Below are 24437 nucleotides of genomic sequence, written 5' to 3'. Positions count from 1 at the left end.
GTTGATAATTTGAATAGCTGCCACAGTACTTCTGACTGTATACATCTGTGCCTTAGCTTCAAGTTCTCTGTGATATCATCTCACAAAAAAATTTCACAAGACAGCCTGTTGCCTGCGCTACCCTGGCCTACGTCAATACAGAGGGTGTTTGACTGTATCCCTAGCCAGTGTGTTCTCCAGGTCTCTCACCCACTGAAAACACCTCGTAATGGGTTCCAAGAGACCTACACACAATACATCACCAGCCACTGCATTTGTTAAGAGTTCAAGCAGTATTGTTGCTTTCCCATACCTTGCCAAAGCTCAGTCTGATTAAATGCCCAGTGGGAGTAGACCTATTGTTGCTGACAGATGTGGCAGCTCTGTGTACCAGGCATCACACCCTGTACACTCCAAAAATCACTTCCACATTTAATCATTTTACTGCTATGCCATATATGCACAAAAAAATTTCATTCTTTGTTTTCTGCCCAGATGTTGCAATTTTGATGGTCAGCAGTGTATCTATCAAATGACTTTTTTCCAGCTGTTATGAAGTGGTATAATGTGTGATGCAGTGTGGTGGTGTCAGGTACTTGGGAAGTGTGATAGAGGAAAATGAAAGACATGAGAAAGAGATCAGTGAACATAACAGACAGGCAGAAGCATTCCTGTGAAGTGTTAGGAGTCTGGCTTGAAACAGAGACATCCTGCAAAAAAGCAAAGAAATAATAAATAGAAGCTACTACATCCCAGTACTTACCTAGGCCTCAGAAACATAGATAATGAAGAAAAGATATGTAAGCAGAGGACAGGTATGTGGAAAGAAGTTCATCATTAGTAGCATAGGAGTAATGAGAAGAGACAGGATGAGGAACGATAGGGTAAGGGAAACAGTGAAAGAGGAACCCTTGCAGAGCAGGATGGAACCACCAAGGCTAAGATGGTATTTGCACTAAAAGAGAATGGAAAACAAAAGGACTCCTGAGAAGATACTTGAAATGGAGATGTGAAGGAAATGACCAAGAGGAAGACCAAGGAAAAGATAGCTGAAAAGTGTGGAGGAGTGCGTTGAAAAAAGAGGCAATGACTGGACCAGAGTGAACACAGAATGACTGTGGATAAACTGGATTACATGGAGAGGCTTATGTTCTGAGCAGAAACTGGGGCTGGAAACTGTTGAAGGTGATGATGGCATGATGTTTAATTTACTGCAATACTGATTTTAGCCTGCAGCTATTTTCAAGTGGTCTTGAAGCACCTTCACACACACACACACACACACACACACACACACACACACACACACACACACAACAGATTAAAACAGAGCAACCAAAGTGTAAAACATTTGAGATTTGTGTGCCATAGAACATTACTCATTGTCATTCAGCTAACAGAATCCTTCAGTTCTGTGATTTAAATAATCAGATTAAACAATGGAAACTCCAGGTTGGAATATCAACAATATAAGGAAAAGGACTGATTGCTACTTACCACCTTCAATAAAGGAAACTCACATTCAATCACACTAGCAAGCACACCTCACACACACATTACTGCCATCTCCAGGCATTCTGGCCCAAACTGCCAGAGATGGCACTCATACGTATGTGAGGTGTGTTTGCTTGTGTTAATGAATGTGTGTGTGTCTCCTTTTGTGAAGGCGGCTTGACCAAAAGCTAAATGTGCAAGCCTTTTTGTTGTGCCTGTCTGCAATCAAATAATAGGATTATATATAGAAGGAATGATTAATAAGGTATATGCCTAATTTGTTTTTGAATTTGTAAGATTCTTGATTTAAGTAGATGGTGATAGTCTGACAGCTTTCATCATGTCCTCTTAAATTACCGGATAAGAAATTTGTGGCTTTTTGTGATTTAGATTTTAAATTCAGTAAGCACTGGATTAAAAGAACTGATAGATAACTGAAGTGTACACAAGAGAATGGATAAATTAGAAGAGAATTCATGGACTTTTCATCCAAAAAGAAAATGTCTCTGTGTCACCAGCCATATTAGACTTTAAAATACTGTGCTATCTACAGATTATGTGCTACTAGAATGTTGCTGATGGTTCATTCCTGTGAATTGTAATTTTTTTGCGTTATTATGGGTTTTATATGAATGATCAATGTAAAGATCACATGTTCATTCATTAAGCAGAACTGAGACCAGATTTTCAGATAGAATTGAGAGCATTTTGCAATATTTGTTACATACCTATCATATATTTTGTGGCTCACTTCACATCATGCTTTGAAATTTCAGGAAGCATTGAGAGTCCAGCAAACACATTAATATGCATATTCTCCTAAATAGTATATTATGACAATACTACTCACCATATAGTGGAGATGCTGAGTCACAGATAGGCAGAATAATAAGACCATCAAACAAGTAAGCTTTTGGCAAAAAAGGCCTTCATCAGAATCATACACACACTCATACAATCACAACTCACACGCACATAACAATAGTCTCTGGCTACCGAATGTGAGTTGTGTTTGGATGAGTGTATGTGTGTATGTTGTCTGATTCCTATGATTGCCTTTTGGCTGGAGGCTTATTTGTTTGTCAATCATTTTGTTGTGCCTATCTGCAAATCAGCATCTTCGCTATATTTCAGTAGTAATCTATCTTTTTCATAACATTGTCATTATTACATCTTGGATTTCCTGTTTGATAGTACATTATGAGTTGTAACAGTGCATGTTAAGAGCATTAACTAATACTTATTTGTTATATATTGCAGGTTAAAAGCTGTTGTTTACTGTTGGATGAAACTTGAGAAATTTCCATTTGATCAACAGAGATGCAGCATTTCTCTAGAGAGTTGTAAGTAGAATGTTTCATTTGTTACAGTAAATGCATTATTTTGCTATTGTGTAAGATTTTTATCCAATGTTTTGTCTAAGTATATTTTCTGTATATGAAGTAAATGTAACAACCTCTTCTGAAGCAATTTGTTATCAACATTTAATGAATAATATACTAATCTTTTGAAACAGGAAAATGTTTAGAAAATGTACACTTTAATAGAAAAGTTTTTTTTAAATAAATAATGAATTTAAAGCTAGATTATGTCAAACTTATCTATCATTCCTCAGAATTAAGTGAAAGACAGGATACAGAAAAAGAAAGCAACATATTGTATTCCATTCAACATTTCACTTCCCTCTTGATCCTACATTTAAAGTGACTTTTCCTTCCTTTGAGGAAAGCAATCATTATATGTCAGCACTTGTTGGAAAGTGAAGTCACCAAAAGTAGAGCAACAATAATTCATCTATGATGAATGCTATGCATAAACTGAACATATGTCTCATACACAACACTTTAATTCTCTTTAGCACAGAAGAAGAACTCTTTTTCTTACATGGTAACATCTGCAAACCTCATTTTAACATGATGTTGCGTCTAGGCCATCACCTAAAGAGGGACTTAAGTCCCAGCTGCTTTGGAGAAATATATTGTACTGAAAATGTGACAAGTTGTTGTCCAGCCACATAATTTCAAGATACACACCACTTTGACGATAGTTCTTACATCTTTTTAAATCTGTTTTCTAATATCCTGAGGACCATGATTAACTTCACACCAAGGATGATGCTATCAACACAACCAATTTCAGTGAATGTCACATTTTTAAAATTATTTCAAAGTTGATGCTGTGTATTATTTTTTCACTGATATTGACATTTCTTAATATTAACAGGAGAATAATTTCAAAAAGCTCATTCCAGTTGTCATATCAAAAATATAATAATTACAATCATTTTGAATTGTAACGAAATCTTAAAAGTCAAGTGCTAACACATGAAACATATTTAATTACATTTAGGATTGCTTTTGTTCCAGGGACCTACAACACAAGTCAGCTGGTCTTACAATGGGAAAGAGAAATGCCTGTTACCATGAACCCATCTTTGCATCTTACTGAGTACTCTCTTAATGATATGTGGACAAATGAGTCTGAAGTTACATACACTAACCCAGGATTCACTCATGGGCCATTCCGTAAGTTGCTAGTTTGAAGTAAAGAGGAACTAGTGAAGGAATGTTCATGATTTGTTATTTGTACTTTGCTCCCACTTATGTACATATAAACTACTGAAAACGGAATGTGTTACATAAGAAATAGTATTAACCCACAGCATAAGAACTTTCCTTTAATATTTGTGGCTCAGTGTTAAAATTTACTGTAAACCAGGTCTTGACAACTTTTAGTATCTGCAGATTGCATTATCAAAACCTAATTATCCTGGAGGATGATAATACTGTGGATTGACAAGCACCTCTTACATGAGGTTGGTCTGTGGATGTCAGCGCACAGTGCCAGTATGTTCCAAAAGACCTCAAGCAAAAATGTGATTTTTCAGGGTGTCATATCTCAGGCTCTGTTGATCACAGACATAACAAGTCAAGTGTTTGGGATAGCCCTTGGCCTAGTGACCATATGTATACATATCAGAAGAACAGGCATACTGTAGCTACTGTACAGAACAGGATCAAAATTTAAGCATTACACACTTCCTCCAGGCAAATTAAGAAAATCAGTTGGTTCTTTTGCATTAAGTGAGGTTTACAGTAGAACTGAGGTGACATATAAAAGCACCATTTTCTTTGAGGTTCCTGAGAAAATCACAAAAAATCACAACATTTTGGCACAAAAAGTACCCATTGTATTACGGAGATCCACAGATTCAAAGTTACAAACTGTATGCACATAAAATATACATGTAATATCCAGTCTGAGGCATAAACACAGTTTTAACTGATTTAGTGGACTCATGGCAAGGGTAGCAGGGTCATCACCAGAGTTTCAGAGGTCATCTAATAATGCTTTTAGTCAGCATTTTTACAGTCAGCATTTTTTCACCAATAAAACTTTGACACACTGTCTCTGTATAATGGGCACTTCACACCTGTACAAATATGGCCAAAGTGGTAGTGCAGCAAAAAACAAGGCTAAAAGGATCTTAACATTTCTGAAAAGACCTTAAAACAACTGCCAAAAATTATGTAAACCTGGAAAGAATGCAAATTCAGTAAACTATTTCTAACAAATTTTTACTCTTTTATGATACAAATCATAAGCCGGCCATTTTTGACAGATTGTGATCAATGAACAATGTATCCATAAGAAATGTGAAGTAAACAATTTTGTGTTAACTTTTACTGTGCATACTTATTTGTTGTTACATGTTTCAAATTGTATAAATGTACTGAAGTATATAAATAAACTGTCAAAATTTTACTGACTTATAGAATTTCTTTTATATAAGCAGCACACCCTGCTGTCAGGTGGAGAAATGTAGGGTCCCCATGAATAGGTCAGGCGTGCACTACACGCCGCAAGCGGCTACAAGGGTAGCGGAGTACGTGTGGAGTGCACATGGGGGTTTTTTAGGTTAGAGAATCCCCTCCCTAGGCCCGACAAGACGCCTCCTGAGACGCAGCAAGGTAGGAGTAGGCAAAATGCAACAGGGAATAACAATATTAATATGCTAATAGTAAACTGCAGGAGCGTCTACAGAAAGGTCCCAGAACTGCTCTCATTAATAAACGGTCACAACGCCCATATAGTACTAGGAACAGAAAGTTGGCTGAAACCAGATGTAAATAGTAATGAAATCCTAAACTCAGATTGGAATGTATACCGCAGAGACAGGCTGGACAGTGAAGGGGGAGGCGTGTTTATAGCGATAAGAAGTGCAATAGTATCGAAGGAAATTGACGGAGATCCGAAGTGTGAAATGATTTGGGTGAAGGTCACGGTTAAAGCAGGCTCAGACATGGTAATTGGATGTCTCTATAGGCCCCCTGGCTCAGCAGCTGTTGTGGCTGAGCACCTGAAGGATAATTTGGAAAATATTTCGAGTAGATTTCCCCACCATGTTATAGTTCTGGGTGGAGATTTTAATTTGCCGGATATAGACTGGGAGACTCAAACGTTCATAACGGGTGGCAGGGACAAAGAATCCAGTGAAATTTTTTTAAGTGCTTTATCTGAAAACTACCTTGAGCAGTTAAACAGAGAACCGACTCGTGGCGATAACAAATTAGACCTTCTGGTGACAAACAGACCCGAACTATTTGAAAAAGTTAACGCAGAACAGGAAATCAGCGATCATAAAGTGGTTACGGCTTCGATGATTTCAGCCGTAAATAGGAATATTAAAAAGGGTAGGAAGATTTTTTTGTTTAGCAAAAGTGACAAAAAGCAGATTACAGAGTACCTGATGGCTCAACACAAAAGTTTTGTCTCAAGTACGGATAGTGTTGAGGATCAGTGGACAAAGTTCAAAACCGTCATACATAATGCGTTAGATGAGTATGTGCCAAACAAGATCATAAGAGATGGAAAAGAGCCACCGTGGTACAACAACTGAGTTAGAAAACTGCTGCGGAAGCAAAGGGAACTTCACAGCAAACATAAACATAGCCAAAGCCTTGCAGACAAACAAAAATGTGAGGAGGGCTATGCGAGAGGCGTTCAATGAATTCGAAAGTAAAGTTCTATGTACTGATTTGGCAGAAAATCCTAAGAAATTTTGGTCTTATGTCAAAGCGGTAGGTGGATCAAAACAAAATGTCCAGACATTCTGTGACCAAAATGGTACTGAAACAGAGGATGACAGACTAAAGGCCGAAATACTAAATGTCTTTTTCCAAAGTTGTTTCACAGAGGAAGATTGCACTGTAGTTCCTTCTCTAGATTGTCACACAGATGACAAAATGGTAGATATCGAAATAGATGACAGAGAGATAGAGAAACAATTAAAATCGCTCAAAAGAGGAAAGGCCTCTGGACCTGATGGGATACCAGTTCAATTTTACACAGAGTACGCGAGGGAACTTGCCCCCCTTCTTGCAGCGGTGTACCGTAGGTCTCTAGAAGAGCGTAGCGTTCCAAAGGATTGGAAAAGGGCACGGGTCATCCCCATTTTCAAGAAGGGACGTCGAGCAGATGTGCAGAACTATAGACCTATATCTCTAACGTCGATCAGTTGTAGAATTTTGGAATACGTATTGTGTTCAAGTATAATGACTTTTCTGGAGACTAGAAATCTACTCTGTAAGAATCAGCATGGGTTTCGAAAAAGACGGTCATGTGAAACCCAGCTCGCGCTATTCGTCCACGAGACTCAAGAGGGCCATAGATACGGGTTCACAGGTAGATGCCGTGTTTCTTGACTTCCGCAAGGCGTTCAATACAGTTCCCCACAGTCGTTTAATGAACAAAGTAAGAGCATATGGACTATCAGACCAATTGTGTGATTGGATTGAGGAGTTCCTAGATATCAGGACGCAGCATGTCATTCTCAATGGAGAGAAGTCTTCCGAAGTAAGAGTGATTTCAGGTGTGCCGCAGGGGAGTGTCATAGGACCATTGCTATTCACAATATACATAAATGACCTTGTGGATGACATCGGAAGTTCACTGAGGCTTTTTGCGGATGATGCTGTGGTGTATCGAGAGGTTGTAACAATGGAAAATTGTACTGAAATGCAGGAGGATCTGCAGCGAATTGACGCATGGTGCAGGGAATGGCAATTGAATCTCAATGTAGACAAGTGTAATGTGCTGCGAATACACAGAAAGATAGATCCTTTATCATTTAGCTACAAAATAGCAGGTCAGCAACTGGAAGCAGTTAATACCATAAATTATCTGGGAGTATGCATTAGGAGGGATTTAAAATGGAATGATCATATAATGTTGATCGTGGGTAAAGCAGATGCCAGACTGAGATTCATTGGAAGAATCCTAAGGAAATGCAATCCGAAAACAAAGGAAGTAGGTTACAGTACACTTGTTCGCCCACTGCTTGAATACTGCTCAGCAGTGTGGGATCCGTACCAGATAGGGTTGACAGAAGGTATAGAGAAGATCCAACGGAGAGCAGCGCACTTCGTTACAGGATCATTTAGTAATCGCAAAAGCGTTACAGAGATGATAGATAAACTCCAGTGGAAGACTCTGCAGGAGAGACACTCAGTAGCTCGGTACGGGCTTTTGTCAAAGTTTCGAGAACATATCTTCACCGAAGAGTCAAGCAGTATATTGCTCCCTCCTACGTATATCTCGCGAAGAAACCATGAGGATAAAATCAGAGAGATTAGAGCCCACACAGAGGCATACCGACAATCCTTCTTTCCACGAACAATATGAGAATGGAATAGAAGGGAGAACCGATAGATGTACTCAAGGTACCCTCCGCCACACACCGTCAGGTGGCTTGCGGAGTATGGATGTAGATGTAGATGTAGATGTAGATGTAGCAGGGAAAAGGAGGGAATAAGTGGAAAAATGTTCTTGCTGGAGCTCAAGAAAGCAGAATATATTCCTCTTTAAAAGACTTGAACAGAGAAGTGGTGAACGAGGTGCCTCAATCCTCATTCAGCTCTCCCCACCAAAAATTTTGGCATGTGGATGTATTCACACGTTTTGTGCTGAAAGAAAGGAGTGGAGAGGGCAGTGATAGTGAAAGGAGAAGAAGACAGTGCCAGTGGTAGAGGAAGAGAGAGGAAAAGGTGATGAAGGGAGAGAAAGTGGCAGTGAAGCAGAAAGGGAGAAGGATGAAGACAATGGCAGTGGGAGCCAAACAGAGAGGAGATAGGTGATGGGCAGTGAGACAGTGGCAGTAAAGGAGAAAGAGAGTTGGATGGAGATAGTAACAGTGGGAGAGAAAGAGAGAGGAAGGAGACTGTGGAAGTGAAACAGAGAGATAAGTGCAGACCATACACAGGCTTGGGGTGGGGGTGGGGGTGGGGGGTGGGGGTGGCGGGGGTGGGGGGGGTCTGTACTCACGTACCCTTGAAAGGCGAAGTTTCACATGTACGTACAGTGGAGGGCAATTTCCCTCATCCTCTTTAATGTTTTCAGTTTAGGGAGTATGAAGGCTTAACTACTTAGAGAGATTGTATAAGATGATTTAGAATGCTCTGTGTTAAAAGAACATGAATACCTTAGCATGCCAAAATTTTTGGGGAGAAAATTGGAATGAGGACTGATGCAGCTGGTTCCTCAGTTTTCTGTCTGTCTTTTAAAGAAGAATATATTTACCCCTTCTGTGCTCAGACAGGACCATTTTTTCCACTGGTTTAATACTTGTTCATAAATAGACATACATAATGTCTCTTCAAAAAAGGCACACCTCCTCCATAAATTAAATAAAGAGGGTTATTCTTGCATTGTTCAAAAAATATCTCTGTCCATTGTTCATTAAAGACCTGGTAGTTGTCTTCTATTTTTCTCTTGTTAGAAGTATTTGATTAAGACACTGTTATTTTTCAACCTGAAACAAATATTTAAGCTTCAACTATCTGCACTGATATGCTGCATAGGGTTTTTAATAACTACAGAATAATTTATGGAAAGAAACAGCTACATAATTTCCTTCTCTTCCTCTCCAGTAAACCTCCCATGACCCGGGATTCAGGGTGGCTTTCCTGAACTGTACTCCTTTCCCTAAACCTCTCCAGTCCTTTTCCTTCACCCCTCTTCCTTCCCCTTCAGCTCTTCTACCTGAAGAAGGAGCCACTGGCTTCAAAAGCTTTTAAAAGTTAAGTCCTCTTATGTGTGTGTTCCCCTGCTGCCACTTGGAGTGTACATAAAGTCTTTAATATTTTTCTTCTGTGTGTCATGACAAAACGATGACGGGTCTGTGAGCCACATGAAATGATTTTGAAGGGCACATGTGATCCATTGGTGGTAGATTGCTGATAATTTCTACAGACAAAAATTGCTTTTATCTCTTCAGTTGAAAGAATTTATCATTAGTTCAAGACAACTGCTACTCTGTTCACAGATGGTAACTACAGCACAGTGAGCATCACTTTTGAACTGCAGCGAGAGATTGGCTTTTATATGATGGATTACTATGTGCCTAGCATGCTCCTTGTGATGATATCTTGGGTGTCCTTCTGGCTTGAAGCAAATGCAGTCCCAGGAAGAACAACACTTGGTAAGTAAGGCACTAAATTCTAATAAAATTAAAGAAATTATCTCACTGTGCAAATAGTTTTTCAGATGTTTTCATACAACTGGATATTTCATTTGAGAACTAACAGCTAGACCCTCTTCAACATAAATTTCTGTAGCCTGTCCTAAGAAACTGACTATACAAAAAAATAGGCAATGAATATCTACCTTTAGAACTACTTTTAGTAAATCTAAAGGTTTCTTTGGTAGATCTCTGCATAATACAAGTTTACTTCCCAACAAAAAACAGAGGAGATGAAAAAACAGAAGATATGTATGATCATATAGAAGAACCTTTAGCAACAACAAAGGAAAAAGGCCAGTTATGGTAATGGGAGACTCTAATGCCTGTGTGAATAGCCACAAAAAGGGTTAGTAAAGTTGAACTGGAAAATGTAAATGTTTTTTGTTGTTATTGTTGTTGTTGCTGTGGTCTTTAGTTCAGAGACTGGTTTGATACAGTTCTCCATGCTACTGTATCCTGTGCAAAACTCTTCATCTCTGAATAACTGCTGCAACCTACAGCCTTCTGAATCTGCTCAGGGAATTGATCTTTTGGTCTCCTCCTTTGATTTTTAATTCCCCTCCACACTTCCCTCTAATACTAAATTGAAAAACCTTTGATTTTTCAGAATGTTTCCTATCAACTGATCCCTTCTTCTAGTCAAATTGTGTCACAAATTTCTTGTCTCCCCAATTCTGTTTTGTACCACCTCATCAATTACACTATCTGTCCATCTACTCTTCAGCATTATGCTGTAGCACTACATTTCAAGAGTTTCTATTCTCTACTTGCCTTACTGTTCATTGTGCATGTTTCACTTCCATATACGCCTACAATCCAGATAAATACCTTCAGAAAAGACTTCCCAAGACTCAAATCTTTATTCAGAGTTAGTGGATTTCTTGTCTTCAGGAATGCTCTACATTTTACATCTTCTCTAATTCGACCGTCATCAGTTATTTTGCTGCCAAAGTAGCACAACTCATTTACTACTTTTAGTGTATTGTTATGTAATCTAATTCCCTCAGAATCACCTGATTCAGTTTAACTACATTCCATTACCCTTATTTACTTATGTTGACATCCATCTTATACCCTTCTTTCAAGACACTGTCCACACATTAAACTTCTGGTCCAAGTTCCTGTTTCTGGCAGAATTACGATGTCATCGGCAAATGTTGAAGTTTCTATTTCTTCACTCTGAACTTTAATTACTATTCCAAATTTTCCTGTGGTTTCCTTGAATGCTTGCTCAGTGTATACACTGAATAACATCAGGGATAGGCTACAACCCTGTCTCACTATCTTCTTAACCATTGCTTCCTTTTCATGTCCCTTGAGGCTTATAAGTGCCGTCTGGATTCTGTACAAATTGTAAAAAGCCATTCACTCCTGGTATCTTACCCGTGCAGCCTTCAAAATTTCAAAGAGAGTATTCCAGTCGAGATTTTCAAAAACTTTCTCAAAGTTGATGAATGCTATAAATGTAGGCTTGCCTTTCCTTAACCTGTCTTCTAAGAAAAGTCATAGGATGCTCATGTATTCCTACAGTCCTTCTGACTCTAAACTGGTGCCCTAAGGTCAGCTTCTACCAGTATTTCCATCCTCCTGTAAAGAATTTGTGTCAGTATTTTGCAACCTTGACTTATTATCCAGATAGTTTTGCAATAGTCACACCTATCAGCACCTGACTTCTTTGTAATTGTAGTTATTACATTCTTCTTGAGGTCTGAGGGTATTTTGACTGTCTCATATATCTTTCACGCCAGGTGCAATAGTTTTGTCATGGCTGGCTCACCTAAGATTATCAGTAGTTAAGACAATGTTGTCTGCTCAAGGGGCCTTGTTTCAGCCCAGATCCTTCAGTGAGCTGTGAAATTCTTCTTGCAGTGTCAGATCTCATCTTCATCTACATCCTCTTCCCAGTCTATAATATTGCTTTCAGGCTCATCTCCCTTGTATAGACCCTCTATATATTCCTTCCACCTTTCAGATTTCCCTTCTCTGCTTAGGTCTGGTTTTCCATCTGAGCTTTTGATATTCATAGATGTACTCTAATCTCAAAAGGACTCTTATTTCCTGCAGGTGGTATCTATCTTACCTGTAAGGACATATGATTCTAAATCCTTACATTTGACCTCTAGCCATTCCTATTTACCTATTTTGCACTTCCCATCAGTCTCACTGTTTTGACATTTGCATTCCCTTTCACCTGCTTTTTTGCTGCTCATTTATATTTTCTCCTTTCATCAATTAAATTCAGTATCTCCTGTGATTATCCAAGAATTTCTACTAGACCCTGTCTTTTTACCTATTTTATCCTCTGCTGCCTTCACTATTTCATCTCTCAAAGCTACCTATTCATCTTTATTGTATTTATTTCCCCTGTTATAGTCAATTGCTGCCTAATGCTCCCTGTGAAGCTCTCAACTGCCTCTTGTTCTTTCAACTTATCCAGGTCAGATCTCCTTAATTTCCTCTTTTTGCAATTTTTTAAGTTTTAATTTACAGCTCATAACCAATAAATTGTGGTGTGAGTCCACATCGGCCCTTGAAAATGTCTTACAATTTCAAATCTGGTTCCAGAATCTCATCTTACCATTGTATAATCAGTCTGAAACCTTCCAGTGCCTCCAGGTCTCTTCCACGTGTACAATCTTCTTTATGAACTTTCAGCATGCTGCAGGTGAAAAATATGTCAGCAACTTTTCTTGTAATTGAAAAAAATGGTTGTAGCTTTGTCATAAGTTACATGAGAAGTATCTGTTTTTTAATTCTTGATGGTGACTAGTTTCAGACACCTGTGTCCATTTTCAAACCATCCTACAAAGAAGATTACAGTTGACATGACAATCTTATACAAACAAGGCACATATTTGTAATACAATTATAGTACACTAATACATCATAATTAATGGCATAAACAGATACAGTTGAAAGTATCCAACACTAGAAGCAAAAATGTCTCAGTAAACGTAGGGTCAAATATGCATACCTTAGGAGCTACGAGCAATTTTTCATCTTTGATACTTTGAGACAAATCTCTTCTACTGCAAGTTCTTTGCTTTCCACATTTTGGGAAGTGGTAGTATGGACCAAAATAAGAAAAAAATGTTCAGCAAACATGTGCTCTAAAACCCATACCTTAAAAGTTATGAGCACTTGATCATTAGAAGAGTTGTGTTTCAAAGTAGCAATGATGAACAAGTGCTCATAGCTCTTAAGAAATGCATTTTAGAGCACATGTTTCTAGTATCATGTACTTTCAACTGTACGCGTTAACTCCATTAATTGTGATACACCCTGTATATTTGTAAGGTACACAAATTTGCCGTGGTTCTTTTTTCCAAGTTGTCTTACTGGTTACATACCATGCTATAAGTGTGACAAAAACAGACAATAGTCCAGAAACTGCCACTGCAGTAATCAAAGCTGTATATGCCCAACTTAACAACAGCAAATTACACCACATAGGATGGACATTAGAGAACTGGTGTGCAGAGACATCAGTAGTTGCCAAGTAAAAGTCTAAGAGGCCACTGACAGTGGCTCACACTGAAGATGATAAAATACGAGGGCCGTTCAGAAAGTAACCTCCGGTTGATTTAAAAAAACACACCAAGTTAAATAAAAATATTTTAATATATACATCTTACAACTACATCTTTGCACTATTTTTCTACATAGTCTCCATAGCAATTGAGGCACTTATCGTATCTCTTCACAAGCTTTGAAATTCCTTCTGCATAAAAATCACCCGCTTGTGCCTGGAGCCAGCCTGTGACCGCATCTTTGAGCTCTTCGTCGTCATCAAACCGCTGTGACCTGAGCCATTTCTTCAAATGCATGAAGAGGTGATAATCACTTGGCGCCAGGTCTGGGCTGTAAGGTGGATGGTTGATAACGTCCCACTTGAAGGACTCAAGAAGAGCCGTTGTTCTGCGAGCAGAGTGAGGACGGGTGTTATCGTGCAAAAAAACGATACCGGAAGTCAGCATACCACGGCGTTTGTTCTGTATAGCCCGTCATAACTTTTTTATTGTTTCACAGTACACGTCTTGATTAATGGTCGTACCACGTTCCATGAATTCAACCAACAACACCCCTTTGGCATCCCAAAACACCGTTGCCATCAGTTTTCTGGCAGAAAAATCTTGCGAGGCTTTTCTTGGTTTGGTAGGCGAATTTGAATGTGCCCACATCTTTGATTGTTCTTTTGTCTCAGGGTTCACGTACTTAATCCAGGTTTCGTCACCAGTCACGATTCTGTTTAACAATGGTTCTCCTTCATCCTCATAACGTGACAGAAAGTCTAATGCAGAGGCCATTCTTTGAGTTTTGTGGTGGTCGGTAAGAATTTTGGGCACCCATCGTGCACAGAACTTATGGTAACCCAATCTTGCTGTCACTATCTCGTACAAGAGAGTCTTAGAAATCTGTGGAAAACCAGTAGACAACTCCGACATTGAGAAATGTCGATTTTCACGAACTTTTGCATCAACTGTCTGAACGAGTTCGTCAGTCACCAATGATGGTCTACCACTCCTCTCTTCATAATGAACGTTTTCTTGTCCACTTTTAAATAAACGTACCCATTCACGGACAACTCCTTCACTCATAACTCTTGGTCCGTACACGGCACAAAGCTCACGATGAATAGCTGCTGCAGAATATCCTTTGGCTGTAAAAAACCTTATGACAGCACGCACTTCACATTTGGCGGGGTTTTCTATTGCAGCACACATTTCAAACTGCCACAAAAACTAAACTAGCGCAGGTACGACGTTCACTCGACCACGGCTTGATGCCGACTGACCTGTTGAGTGCGTGAACGCACAGATGGCGTCGCTACTCCCCCCACAACCCGCACTGTGACCAATCGGAGGTTACTTTCTGAACCACCCTTTACAGACTAAAAAATATGTCCTTTTATTTTTGATTAACTTAATATAAATTTAAAAGCCATACACTGGCAAAAATTTGTTGGTGGTTTACATGGCGATTTGATTACTATAAGCTGTTTCTTATTTTGGTCTTCATACATGTTTGCAAATGCTATGGTTTGTGATGCCATAGCAGTGAAGTTGTAAAGATTTTTAGTCACTGGAAGAATAATTATAAACATCATCATTACTGTGTTTTGTAAGTTTTAACTGCAAATACCTATTATCTCAGATATTAGGTATGTAAATTAACTTGTAACTGAAAAAACCTCTTATCTCAGGCATTAGAGAATGGTATGTAAATTAATGTCAACTGCTGAGATGATTTCTTATAGGTAACTTTTGTTTCATTAGGTACTATTTTTTAAGTACAGTGTACAGAAGTATAACTTCTGTGCATATTCTATGGTACTCTAGCATCAATTACATGAAGTGTTATTGTCTGATGCAGTGCATGAGTACTTTTGTGTATTCCAGCCACATGTAACTATTGTTTACTCATAGCTTTTTTGATATTGCAGAGTGAATATCATTTGTGCCATGGACACAGCAGTTTCAGTTGGCCTATAAATGTCTTTTCTGTACACACACGATGCAATGCAATTTATGCGTGTTGATGTGCAGCTTTCATTGAAGAGATTATGCATGTAATAAAAAGTTTAATCTGCAATAAGATAGGATTTGTTATTTTAAAGATTGTTAAGTAATGTAATTTTTGTTCATCTGTCTGGTTTTTGCCAGTCAGTAGTTTCAGAGTAATTTAGTAATGTTTTAACATAGAGGTGTGCTCTCACACCAGTTTGCACTGATCTAAATCAAGTTGTATAATAAGTTTAAGCTGTAAAATGAAAGTATTTGCCATGTGGAGTGGCCGCATGGTTAGAGGTGCCATGTCAATGATTGTGTGGCCCCTCCCACCAGAGGTTCAAGTCCTCCATCGGGCATGTGTATGCGTGTTGTTCTTAGCGTAAGTTAGTTTAAGTAGTATGTAAGTCTATGGACAGATGACCTCAGCTGTTTGGTCTCTTAGAAATTTAGACACATTTGAACGTTTGAAAGGATTTGTTATTTCTATGATGCATTTTAAAAACTTTTAAAAAATGCGTTTTGCACATTTCCATCTGAATTTGCTAATTAGTGGTGCTTAACATTTCAATATTTGATGTGCTGTGACCCTAGTCTCACTATGGATTCACTGTTGAAAATGACATATCATTTCAATATTAGATGTGTTGTCACACTAGTAGCACTATGGATGTAATATGTAACAAAACAAAATGTAATTTTTACTCATCAAGGCACAGTATGTAAAACTATGAAAACCACAAAAAATGGCATGTCTAAGGGTGGTTTACTACATGCTGGTCATTTGCAGTTACTCTTTTCTCTTTGATCATAATGCCAAACATTAGGCCTTCAGCTTATTACAATTAATACGACACTTTTCTTCTTCATTAAAGGACTGAATATAACCTAATGAATACCTATGGTGATTATATGCTTAAGTGGCAGTCTTATTGTAAATTGTCAGCTTTATTTATTTATTTATTTATTTTTGGAGTGAGGACTGCCACACTTTTTGGGTTTGAATTGTAGTACAGACATGCAACTTTTTATAGCCTGGACACATTATGTGTAACACAAAACAGTATGACTACTGAGTGTAGCTCATGCAACTGCAGCATTTTCTGGAGGCAATGTCATGTAACGATGTAACACATATACAGACCAATGAGTGGTCTTAGAAAAAAAGAATTTTGGCACTATAAGATTTTTAAATCTATATTACATTAATAAAAAGTAAAAAAAAATATTGTTTAGTCAGTAAACATTTTATCTTACTCAGTATCCAATGGTATCTCTGCACACCAGTTCTCTGATATCTATCCTATGTGGTATAATTAGCTGCTGTTAAATTGGTCATATGTCACTTTGACTGCAGGGTCAGTTTCTGTACATAGACTACTGCCTGTATTTGTTACACTTACAGCATGGAATATAACTAGAAAGGCAACTTGTGAAATAGAACCATGACAAATTTGTATACTTTACACATATATTAGTGTACTATAATTAAACACAGGAAAATCCAGTGTACTATAATTTCATTATGAATATGTGCCTCATTTGTATAAGACTGTCATATCAACTGTAATCTTCTTAGTAGGATGGTTCGAAAATGGGCACATGTCTTCAAAACTAGTCACTATCAAGAAATAAAAAAATAGATACTTCTCAATGCAAGTTATGATGAAGCTACAAGCATTTATTTCAGTTACAACCTTCTTTCATGATTCTTAAACCAAATGTTCATGCCCTGTGTGAAATTTTACCAGGCAGCTTTCTGTTTCATTCCTTTTCTCCAGTCCATAATCACCCATTATTTTTCCTTCTCTTCCTTTTCCTACTGTCAAATTGCAGTCCCCATCACAATTAAATTTTCATCTCCCTTAACTATCTGAATAATTTCTTTTATCTCATCATACATTTCTTCATTCTCTTCATCACCTGCAGAGATAGTCAGCATGTTAACTTGTATTACTGTGGTGGGTGTGGGTTTGGTGTCTATCTTGGCTACAATAATGCAGTCACCATGCTGTTCATAGTAGTTTAACTGCATTCCTATTTTCTTATTCAGTATTAAACCAACACCTGCACTACCCTTATTTGAATTTGTATTTATAGCCCAGTATTCACCCAAAGTGCTACAGCTTCTGCCACCAAACTTCACTAATTCCCTCTATACCTAATTTCAACCTATCCATTTCTCTTTTTAAATTTTCTAACTTACTTGCCTCATTGTGGAGATGCTGAGTCGTGATAGGCACAATAAAAAGATTCACACAATCATAGCTTTTGGCCATTAAGGCCTTTGTCGTCAGTAGACGCACATACACACATGCACACACACATTCACACAAGCACAACATTCCACATTCCAATCTGAACAACACTAGTTTTGTATATCCTGATGATAACATCCTCCTGAGTAATCCTTGACTGTAGATCCATATGAGGGACTCTTTTACCTCCAAAATATTTTACCCAAGAGGATGCTATTGTCATTTAACCATACAGTAGACCTGCAAGCCTCTGGAAAAAATTATGGCTGTAGTCTCCCCTTGCTTTCTGCCATACACAGTACCAACCCAGCAAAGCTATTTGGGTTGATATTACAAGGTTAGATCAATCAATCATTCATACTGATGCCCTTGCAACCACCAAAAAGACTCCTGCATTGTAGAATAGTAGAGCCAAAAGACTATTAGAATTATGGAACCACCATGAAATAGTCCTAACAAACAAATGGTTACAAGTTCCTAACAGAATACCATGAGATACTGCTAGATACCAGGTAGATCATATACTAGTCAAACAAAGATACAGAAATCAAATAAAATCTGATCATTCATACCCTGGTTCTGACACTAACAGTGAACATTTAATAGTTATAGCCAAGTGCAATATTAGATTTAAAAAGCAACAAATTGCAACTGGTACTATATGGTGTATAGAAAGACTGATAAATGAAGACACAGCTGAGGAATTTAGAATGGAGATGGACAAGATATATCAAGCAACTGTAAACAGGGAGGACATAAGATGTACTAGAGAGAAGAAACTCCAGCCAAGGAAACCATCGATGACAAACAATGTTTGACATCATATAAAATTACATAGGTTGAAAAAAAACAGCTTTTCACTGATACAGAAAAATAAAAAAAACTAAACAACAACATTGTGCCATTGCTAAAAGAATAATTGAGGTGAACAGGAAAACGTAAGCCACATTAATTTACCAAGGGAGCAGTTTTGATAGGATGGACTGGAATATACTATTTCTAAAACTTAATAAAACTGGAGATAAAATATTGATTCTCAATCTATACAAAAAAAAAAAAACAGAGTACAGAAATAGATATCAGTGGCACTAAGAAATAGGCTAGGATCGTAGGAAGAGTTGTCTGACAACTCTCTCTCCATATTTATTTAACTTTTACAGAAATTAAAACACGAAGAGTAAGAAGTGGCATCAAAGCAACAAAAGCTAATGGTAGACAAATATATTGTATTCTATCTGCTGATGATATAGTAGTCTTATCAGAAGGTGAACTGAATGTTAAAAATTTTGTCGGGTGCTTTGGACAATGAAAAACTGAAAGTAAACATAAACAAGGTTGAAATAAGAGTGACAGATAAATCAAACAGACAAGTAAGGGGAAATAATACAACAGTAAATAAAATACTAGTGCTACTAAATGAATTTTGCAATTTGGGAAGTACAATAACAGATGACAATATAAGTATAAAAGATATAAGGGAAATAAATAAATAAAAAGAAGGAGAATTTGAACCAACAATCCTTCAGAAAAAAAGAGTAATTTGCTAACAAGCAACCACCGTAATACTGAAACAAGGAAGAAGTTCATCAAGACATTTATTTGGATCATTTTAAACAATACTTGTGGAGGTTGGAATCGGAGAATAAGAAAAGAAAAAAATTAGAAGCAGTAGAAATTGGATATGTAAAGGAACCACCAACATACCTTGGACTCAAAGAAAATTGACTGAATAAATTCTACAGGAATACACTAAGCAGATTCAGAAGGATGTAGGTTGCAGTAAGTACTGGGAGATGAAGAAGCTTGCACATGATAGGGTGGCATGGAGAGCTGCATCAAACCAGTCTCAGGACCGAAGACCACAAGAACAACAAATTCTACAGGAAATTAAAGAGAAAAGAACATTGACTAATGCGATGCAGAGAAGAACAACTAAATTCATTTAACACCTAATCTGACACAATATCTTCCTAAAAAGAAACTCGGATAGTATTAACGACGATAACAGTGTATATGTTACACCTAATCTAGTGCATCGTAAACAGTGTGAAAACATGCTTCACTCAGCAGTAAACGTACGTATCAGTGCACCTGAGGCAGGTGTGAATACAGGTAAAACCACGTACGGGGAAGAATATGTTATGTCTAGTGCAGTGCGTCGTAAACATTGTAAAAATATGTTTCATACAGCTGTAAACACAGCGATAAATACGCAGAGTGAAATAACAATAGGTAGGCCTACCGGTACTGTAAACCACACAAAGGAACATGCGCAAATTAATACAGTGTTACACACGCAAATTTCTGAATCAAATGTGTGAATATATTCTGACAGCCACGGACGTGGTCTTGCTGAAATCTTATGTGATAATTATCGTGTAAATGCAACCGCCATTGTAAAACCGAGGGCACCCATGTCTGAAATCACAACGAACATAAAAGTCGGAAATCGCCCCAGCTCAACTCAGTGTACAATTATAATAGGTGGAGCTAATGATGTCTACAGGAATGAACTTTACAAATCCACTAACAATTTGAAAGAAATTTTGAGCTTTGCTAGAACACCTGTAATTGTCGTTGGTATTCCCCATAGACACGATCTTATGACTACTTCATTTGTAAATAAAGAAATTATTAAAGCTAACAGACAGTTCAAGAAGATATGCAAATCATTTCAGAACTCACATTTCATTAGTGTAGATTCACTGGAGAGAGAACATTATACCCAACATGGCCTGCATTTAAACAACAGGGGAAAGATTGTATTAGGACAAAAAATCCGAGACTTCCTTTGTTCACTAGGCAGATGCAAGAAAAGTGAGCACATCATTCTTTCGCCTCCAGTAACCCAGTCTACAGCATCGTGTGTAGGACAACAATCACCATTTTCAACATAAGCAGATCAGCCTACACTGCTGGCAGCTTCAACAACAGTACCTACTAAGGAAAGTGAGCCCACTATTCTTCTGCCTCCAGTAGCCCAGTCTACAGCATCTTCCCCAGTACTACAATCACCATCTTCAGTAGAAGCAGATCAACTTACATCACTAACAGGTTCAACAACAGTACCAACTACCCGAGCAGAAGCAATGAAAACCACCCGCCCCTTAAGCAAAAGAAGAGTGTCACCACCAGGCCATCTCAAAGATTTTTTATTGGAGGCAGGCACCAATCAGCCAATGCGGTGAGCACTGCAACAGATGCCAAGCATAAAAAATTAGTAGTTTTGTATCAAAATGTACAGGGTATAATTAGTAAGATTCCAGAATTGGAAGTACTATTGCTTGATGAACTAAAGGATGTTTCAGTTTTATGTGTATGTGAACATTGGTTAAAAGAAAATCAAGCTTTTGCTGCCAGAATAACAGGATATGAAATGGTTAGTAGCTTCAGTAGAGAAACTTTTAAAGGGGGAGGAACATGCATTTATGTCAGACAAGGAATTGAATATAAAGAAATCAAGTTTAGTAAGATAAAAAACATTGAAAAAGTATTTGAATATTGCGTTTGCAAACTAACAGACCTTAAAATAATTATTGTGTGTGTATACCATTCCCCATCAGGTAATTTTATGGAATTTTTGGACAGTGTTGAAAGTCTTTTTAGTGAGTTAAGACATTCTACAGAAAGCATTATTGTACTTGGAGATTTCAATGTCAACTTCAAAATCAACTGTTTAAATGTTACAAAATTGACCAATGTCTTTTGTTCGCATAATTTAGCACCAACTATCTTTGAATACACTAGACATGGAAAGAACTCTGAAACAATAATAGACCAAATATTTCTTGACTTACATAAACTAGACAATGTTGTAGAAGTGATTGACACTGGATTCTCTGATCATAAAGCACTAAAACTTAGTATAAATAATGTACTCTGTAAAAACTCTAGGCCAAGTGAGAAACACATCCACAGGAGATGTATTAATGAGGACAACATTAGGATTTTTAATTCCTTGTTAAAAAATACAAGTTGGAATCTAGATAAACATGATAGTATAGACATGAAGTTTGAGTCATTTCTAGCTGATTACAAACATAACTTTGAAATTGCTTTTCCCCTTAAGAAAATGAAAGTAAAAGGCAAAATTAACACATGGATAACACAGGGCATAAGAAAATCTGGAGAGCAACTCAGAATGTTAAGTAAATCAGCAAGGCAAAATCCTGCTTTGAAACAACATGTTAAGTGTTATAGGAAATTATACAAGAAAGTAATCACTGCAGCAAAAAAGTTAAATAATGATTCATATATCAGTAGAAATAATGGCAACAAAAAAATGAAATCAGTTTGGAAAGTGATCAATAGTAACTTAGGAAGAAGCAAAGTAAGAAACAACATTGTTATTAAAACTGAGGACAAAACTATAAATGATCCATTACAAATTGCCAATATATTCAACTGTCATTTTACAAGTGTAGTTCAAAACCTCATACAAACCCAAAGTAGTACAGACATCAGTCATAACATCACATGGAATTCCGAAACTATGTTTTTGTAACCTGTAACAGTACATGAGGTAGAGAATGCCATCAGCAAACTAAAAAATAAATTATCCTGTGGCACCGATGGCATTCCAGACAAAATCATTAAACACAGCAGATATATTTCTCCTCTTCTTGTAGATATAATTAATGCATCTTTCAGTACTGGCACTTTCCATAGAAAGCTGAAACAATCAATTATAAAACCATTATACAAAAATGGGGATCATTATGATGTAAAAAACTACAGGCCTTTATCAAAGTTATCTTGTTTTTCAAAAATTATAGAAAGAGTAATGTATGGAAGACTCTCTACTTTCCTAAAAAAAAGTGGAATATTGGTCGATGAACAAAATGGCTTTCGAAAGAATAGATCAACTGAAACAGCTATATACAACTTTCTAAAACTTGTCCTAAATTCCATTGATAATAATGAAGTAAATTGTGGGGTCTTTTTAGATTTATCAAAGGCTTTTGACGTTATTGATTATAAACTACTGCTCGAAAAACTTAGTTGCTATGGACTCCGTGGTACTGCTCATGCATGGTTTAAGTCATATTTATCTGGCAGATCCCAGAAAGTAGAAATAGTTTATGATGGAAAGTCATACTTTTCTGGTTATAAGGAAGTTAGTTATGGGGTGCCCCAAGGATCGGTGTTGGGACCCCTGTTGTTCTTGATCTTTATACATGACTTGCCAAACTATTTAACACAAGCTGATTGTGTACTTTTTGCTGATGATACAAGTCTCTTTATTAAAGCTCAGAATGAGACTGACCTTAACAGCAAAATTGAAACAACAGCAGTTGAAGCAAGTAAATGGTTCAGGGACAACAGTTTATTTGTGAATGAGGGGAAAACATTATGGATGAATTACAGACATGTTTCAAATAATATGAAGCCCAATATAACTGTGAAGCTAGGCCAACAGAATATACTACAAACGCCAAATACAAAATTCTTAGGAATTTGGTTAGATGAGCATCTAAAATGGGACAAGCATATAGATGTGCTCAATAAAAAGTTAAGTAAATGTTGCTATGTATTTAGAATGCTCAAAAATTGCTGCAGTGATCAAACAGTATTGTGTACATATTATGCATTTATGCATAGTCTTTTGCGATATGGTGTCATATTTTGGGGCAATTCAAGTCAGGCAAAACGCTCCCTTATTATTCAAAAATGAGCGATAAGAATCATAAAAGGAGCTGCACCTAGAGATCCATGTAGGGAAATTTTCAAGGAATATAAAATCATGACTCTTCCATCCATTTACATCTATGAAAGTATATGCTTTCTGAAGTCTCACCCCCAGTTTTCTTCTTTAAACAGTGAGTTCCATGACTATACAACAAGACAGAGTAATGAATTTCACAGAGAAGTGCATAAGAAAGCCCAATACAACAAGAGTGCAATATACCACCCAAAAATTCTCTATAGTGCTCTTCCCTTAAAAATAAAAAGGATTCAGCAGCTGAGCAGTTTTAAAAGTGAATTCAAAAGAATGTTAATCAGTAATAGTTTTTACAGTTTTAGTGAATATATGAATTCTTCAGAAAGATAGCGTGCCTTCACCTATCTTATAAGTTACTCATATACAAACTTGTGTCGTGGGGTAGACTCTTTTATGTACACACAAAAATTAATTAATCTGTCAATATAGAGTGTTATAATCATTGTTTCTTGTTGCTGTCCATTATACACAGAATATATGTAACTTATTTGTGTCCTATATTGTTACAAATGTATATCATGTAAGCTATAATTGTTTTGCCCACATATTTAATTCAGATTATTCACTGATAGTTTTTACATAATATGTTGTTATTCATATTTTTTCTGTATGTAACATATGACAAATCCCATATAATTGTACATGATAAAACGGGTGCTCAATAAACTGAAACTGAAACTGAAACTGAAGCAAAAAATTAGGAGACATGCCCAGAATGTCCATATTACAAAGTGTTATCAGTAGATTGAATGGCAACGACTACAACCAATTGGTACCCTGACAAGGAACAGAGAAGAATAGCTACATCAACAAGGCATTGCCTATAGTGTCTAATGATGACAGAACTTCTTAAGTAGCTAAGTTTTATGTATGAAGAAATTTATAGTAGAGGAATGGGCAAAAATTAAGTTAGAATGCTGAGATGAAAAAAAAATCTGCTTCAAATATGCATCAGG

The 24437-nt window shown here is 37.2% G+C and overlaps 1 protein-coding gene across 1 annotated transcript in view; it reads left to right on the top strand.

The window, feature by feature from the left end:
• The window catches only part of LOC126457434 (pH-sensitive chloride channel 2-like), a 276278-nt gene that overhangs the window by 216790 nt on the left and 35051 nt on the right, over positions 1-24437 (top strand). Inside the window, exons 5-7 of the mRNA XM_050093705.1 lie at positions 2734-2816; positions 3840-3998; positions 9797-9952. Of these exons, the coding sequence (XP_049949662.1) occupies positions 2734-2816; positions 3840-3998; positions 9797-9952 (398 nt within the window). The remainder of the gene's footprint in view (positions 1-2733; positions 2817-3839; positions 3999-9796; positions 9953-24437) is intronic.

The sequence above is a fragment of the Schistocerca serialis genome, chromosome 2, assembly GCF_023864345.2.
Source record: "Schistocerca serialis cubense isolate TAMUIC-IGC-003099 chromosome 2, iqSchSeri2.2, whole genome shotgun sequence".
NCBI classification, from domain to species: Eukaryota; Metazoa; Arthropoda; class Insecta; order Orthoptera; family Acrididae; genus Schistocerca; species Schistocerca serialis.
This window is presented reverse-complemented; position numbering and strand designations above follow the sequence as displayed.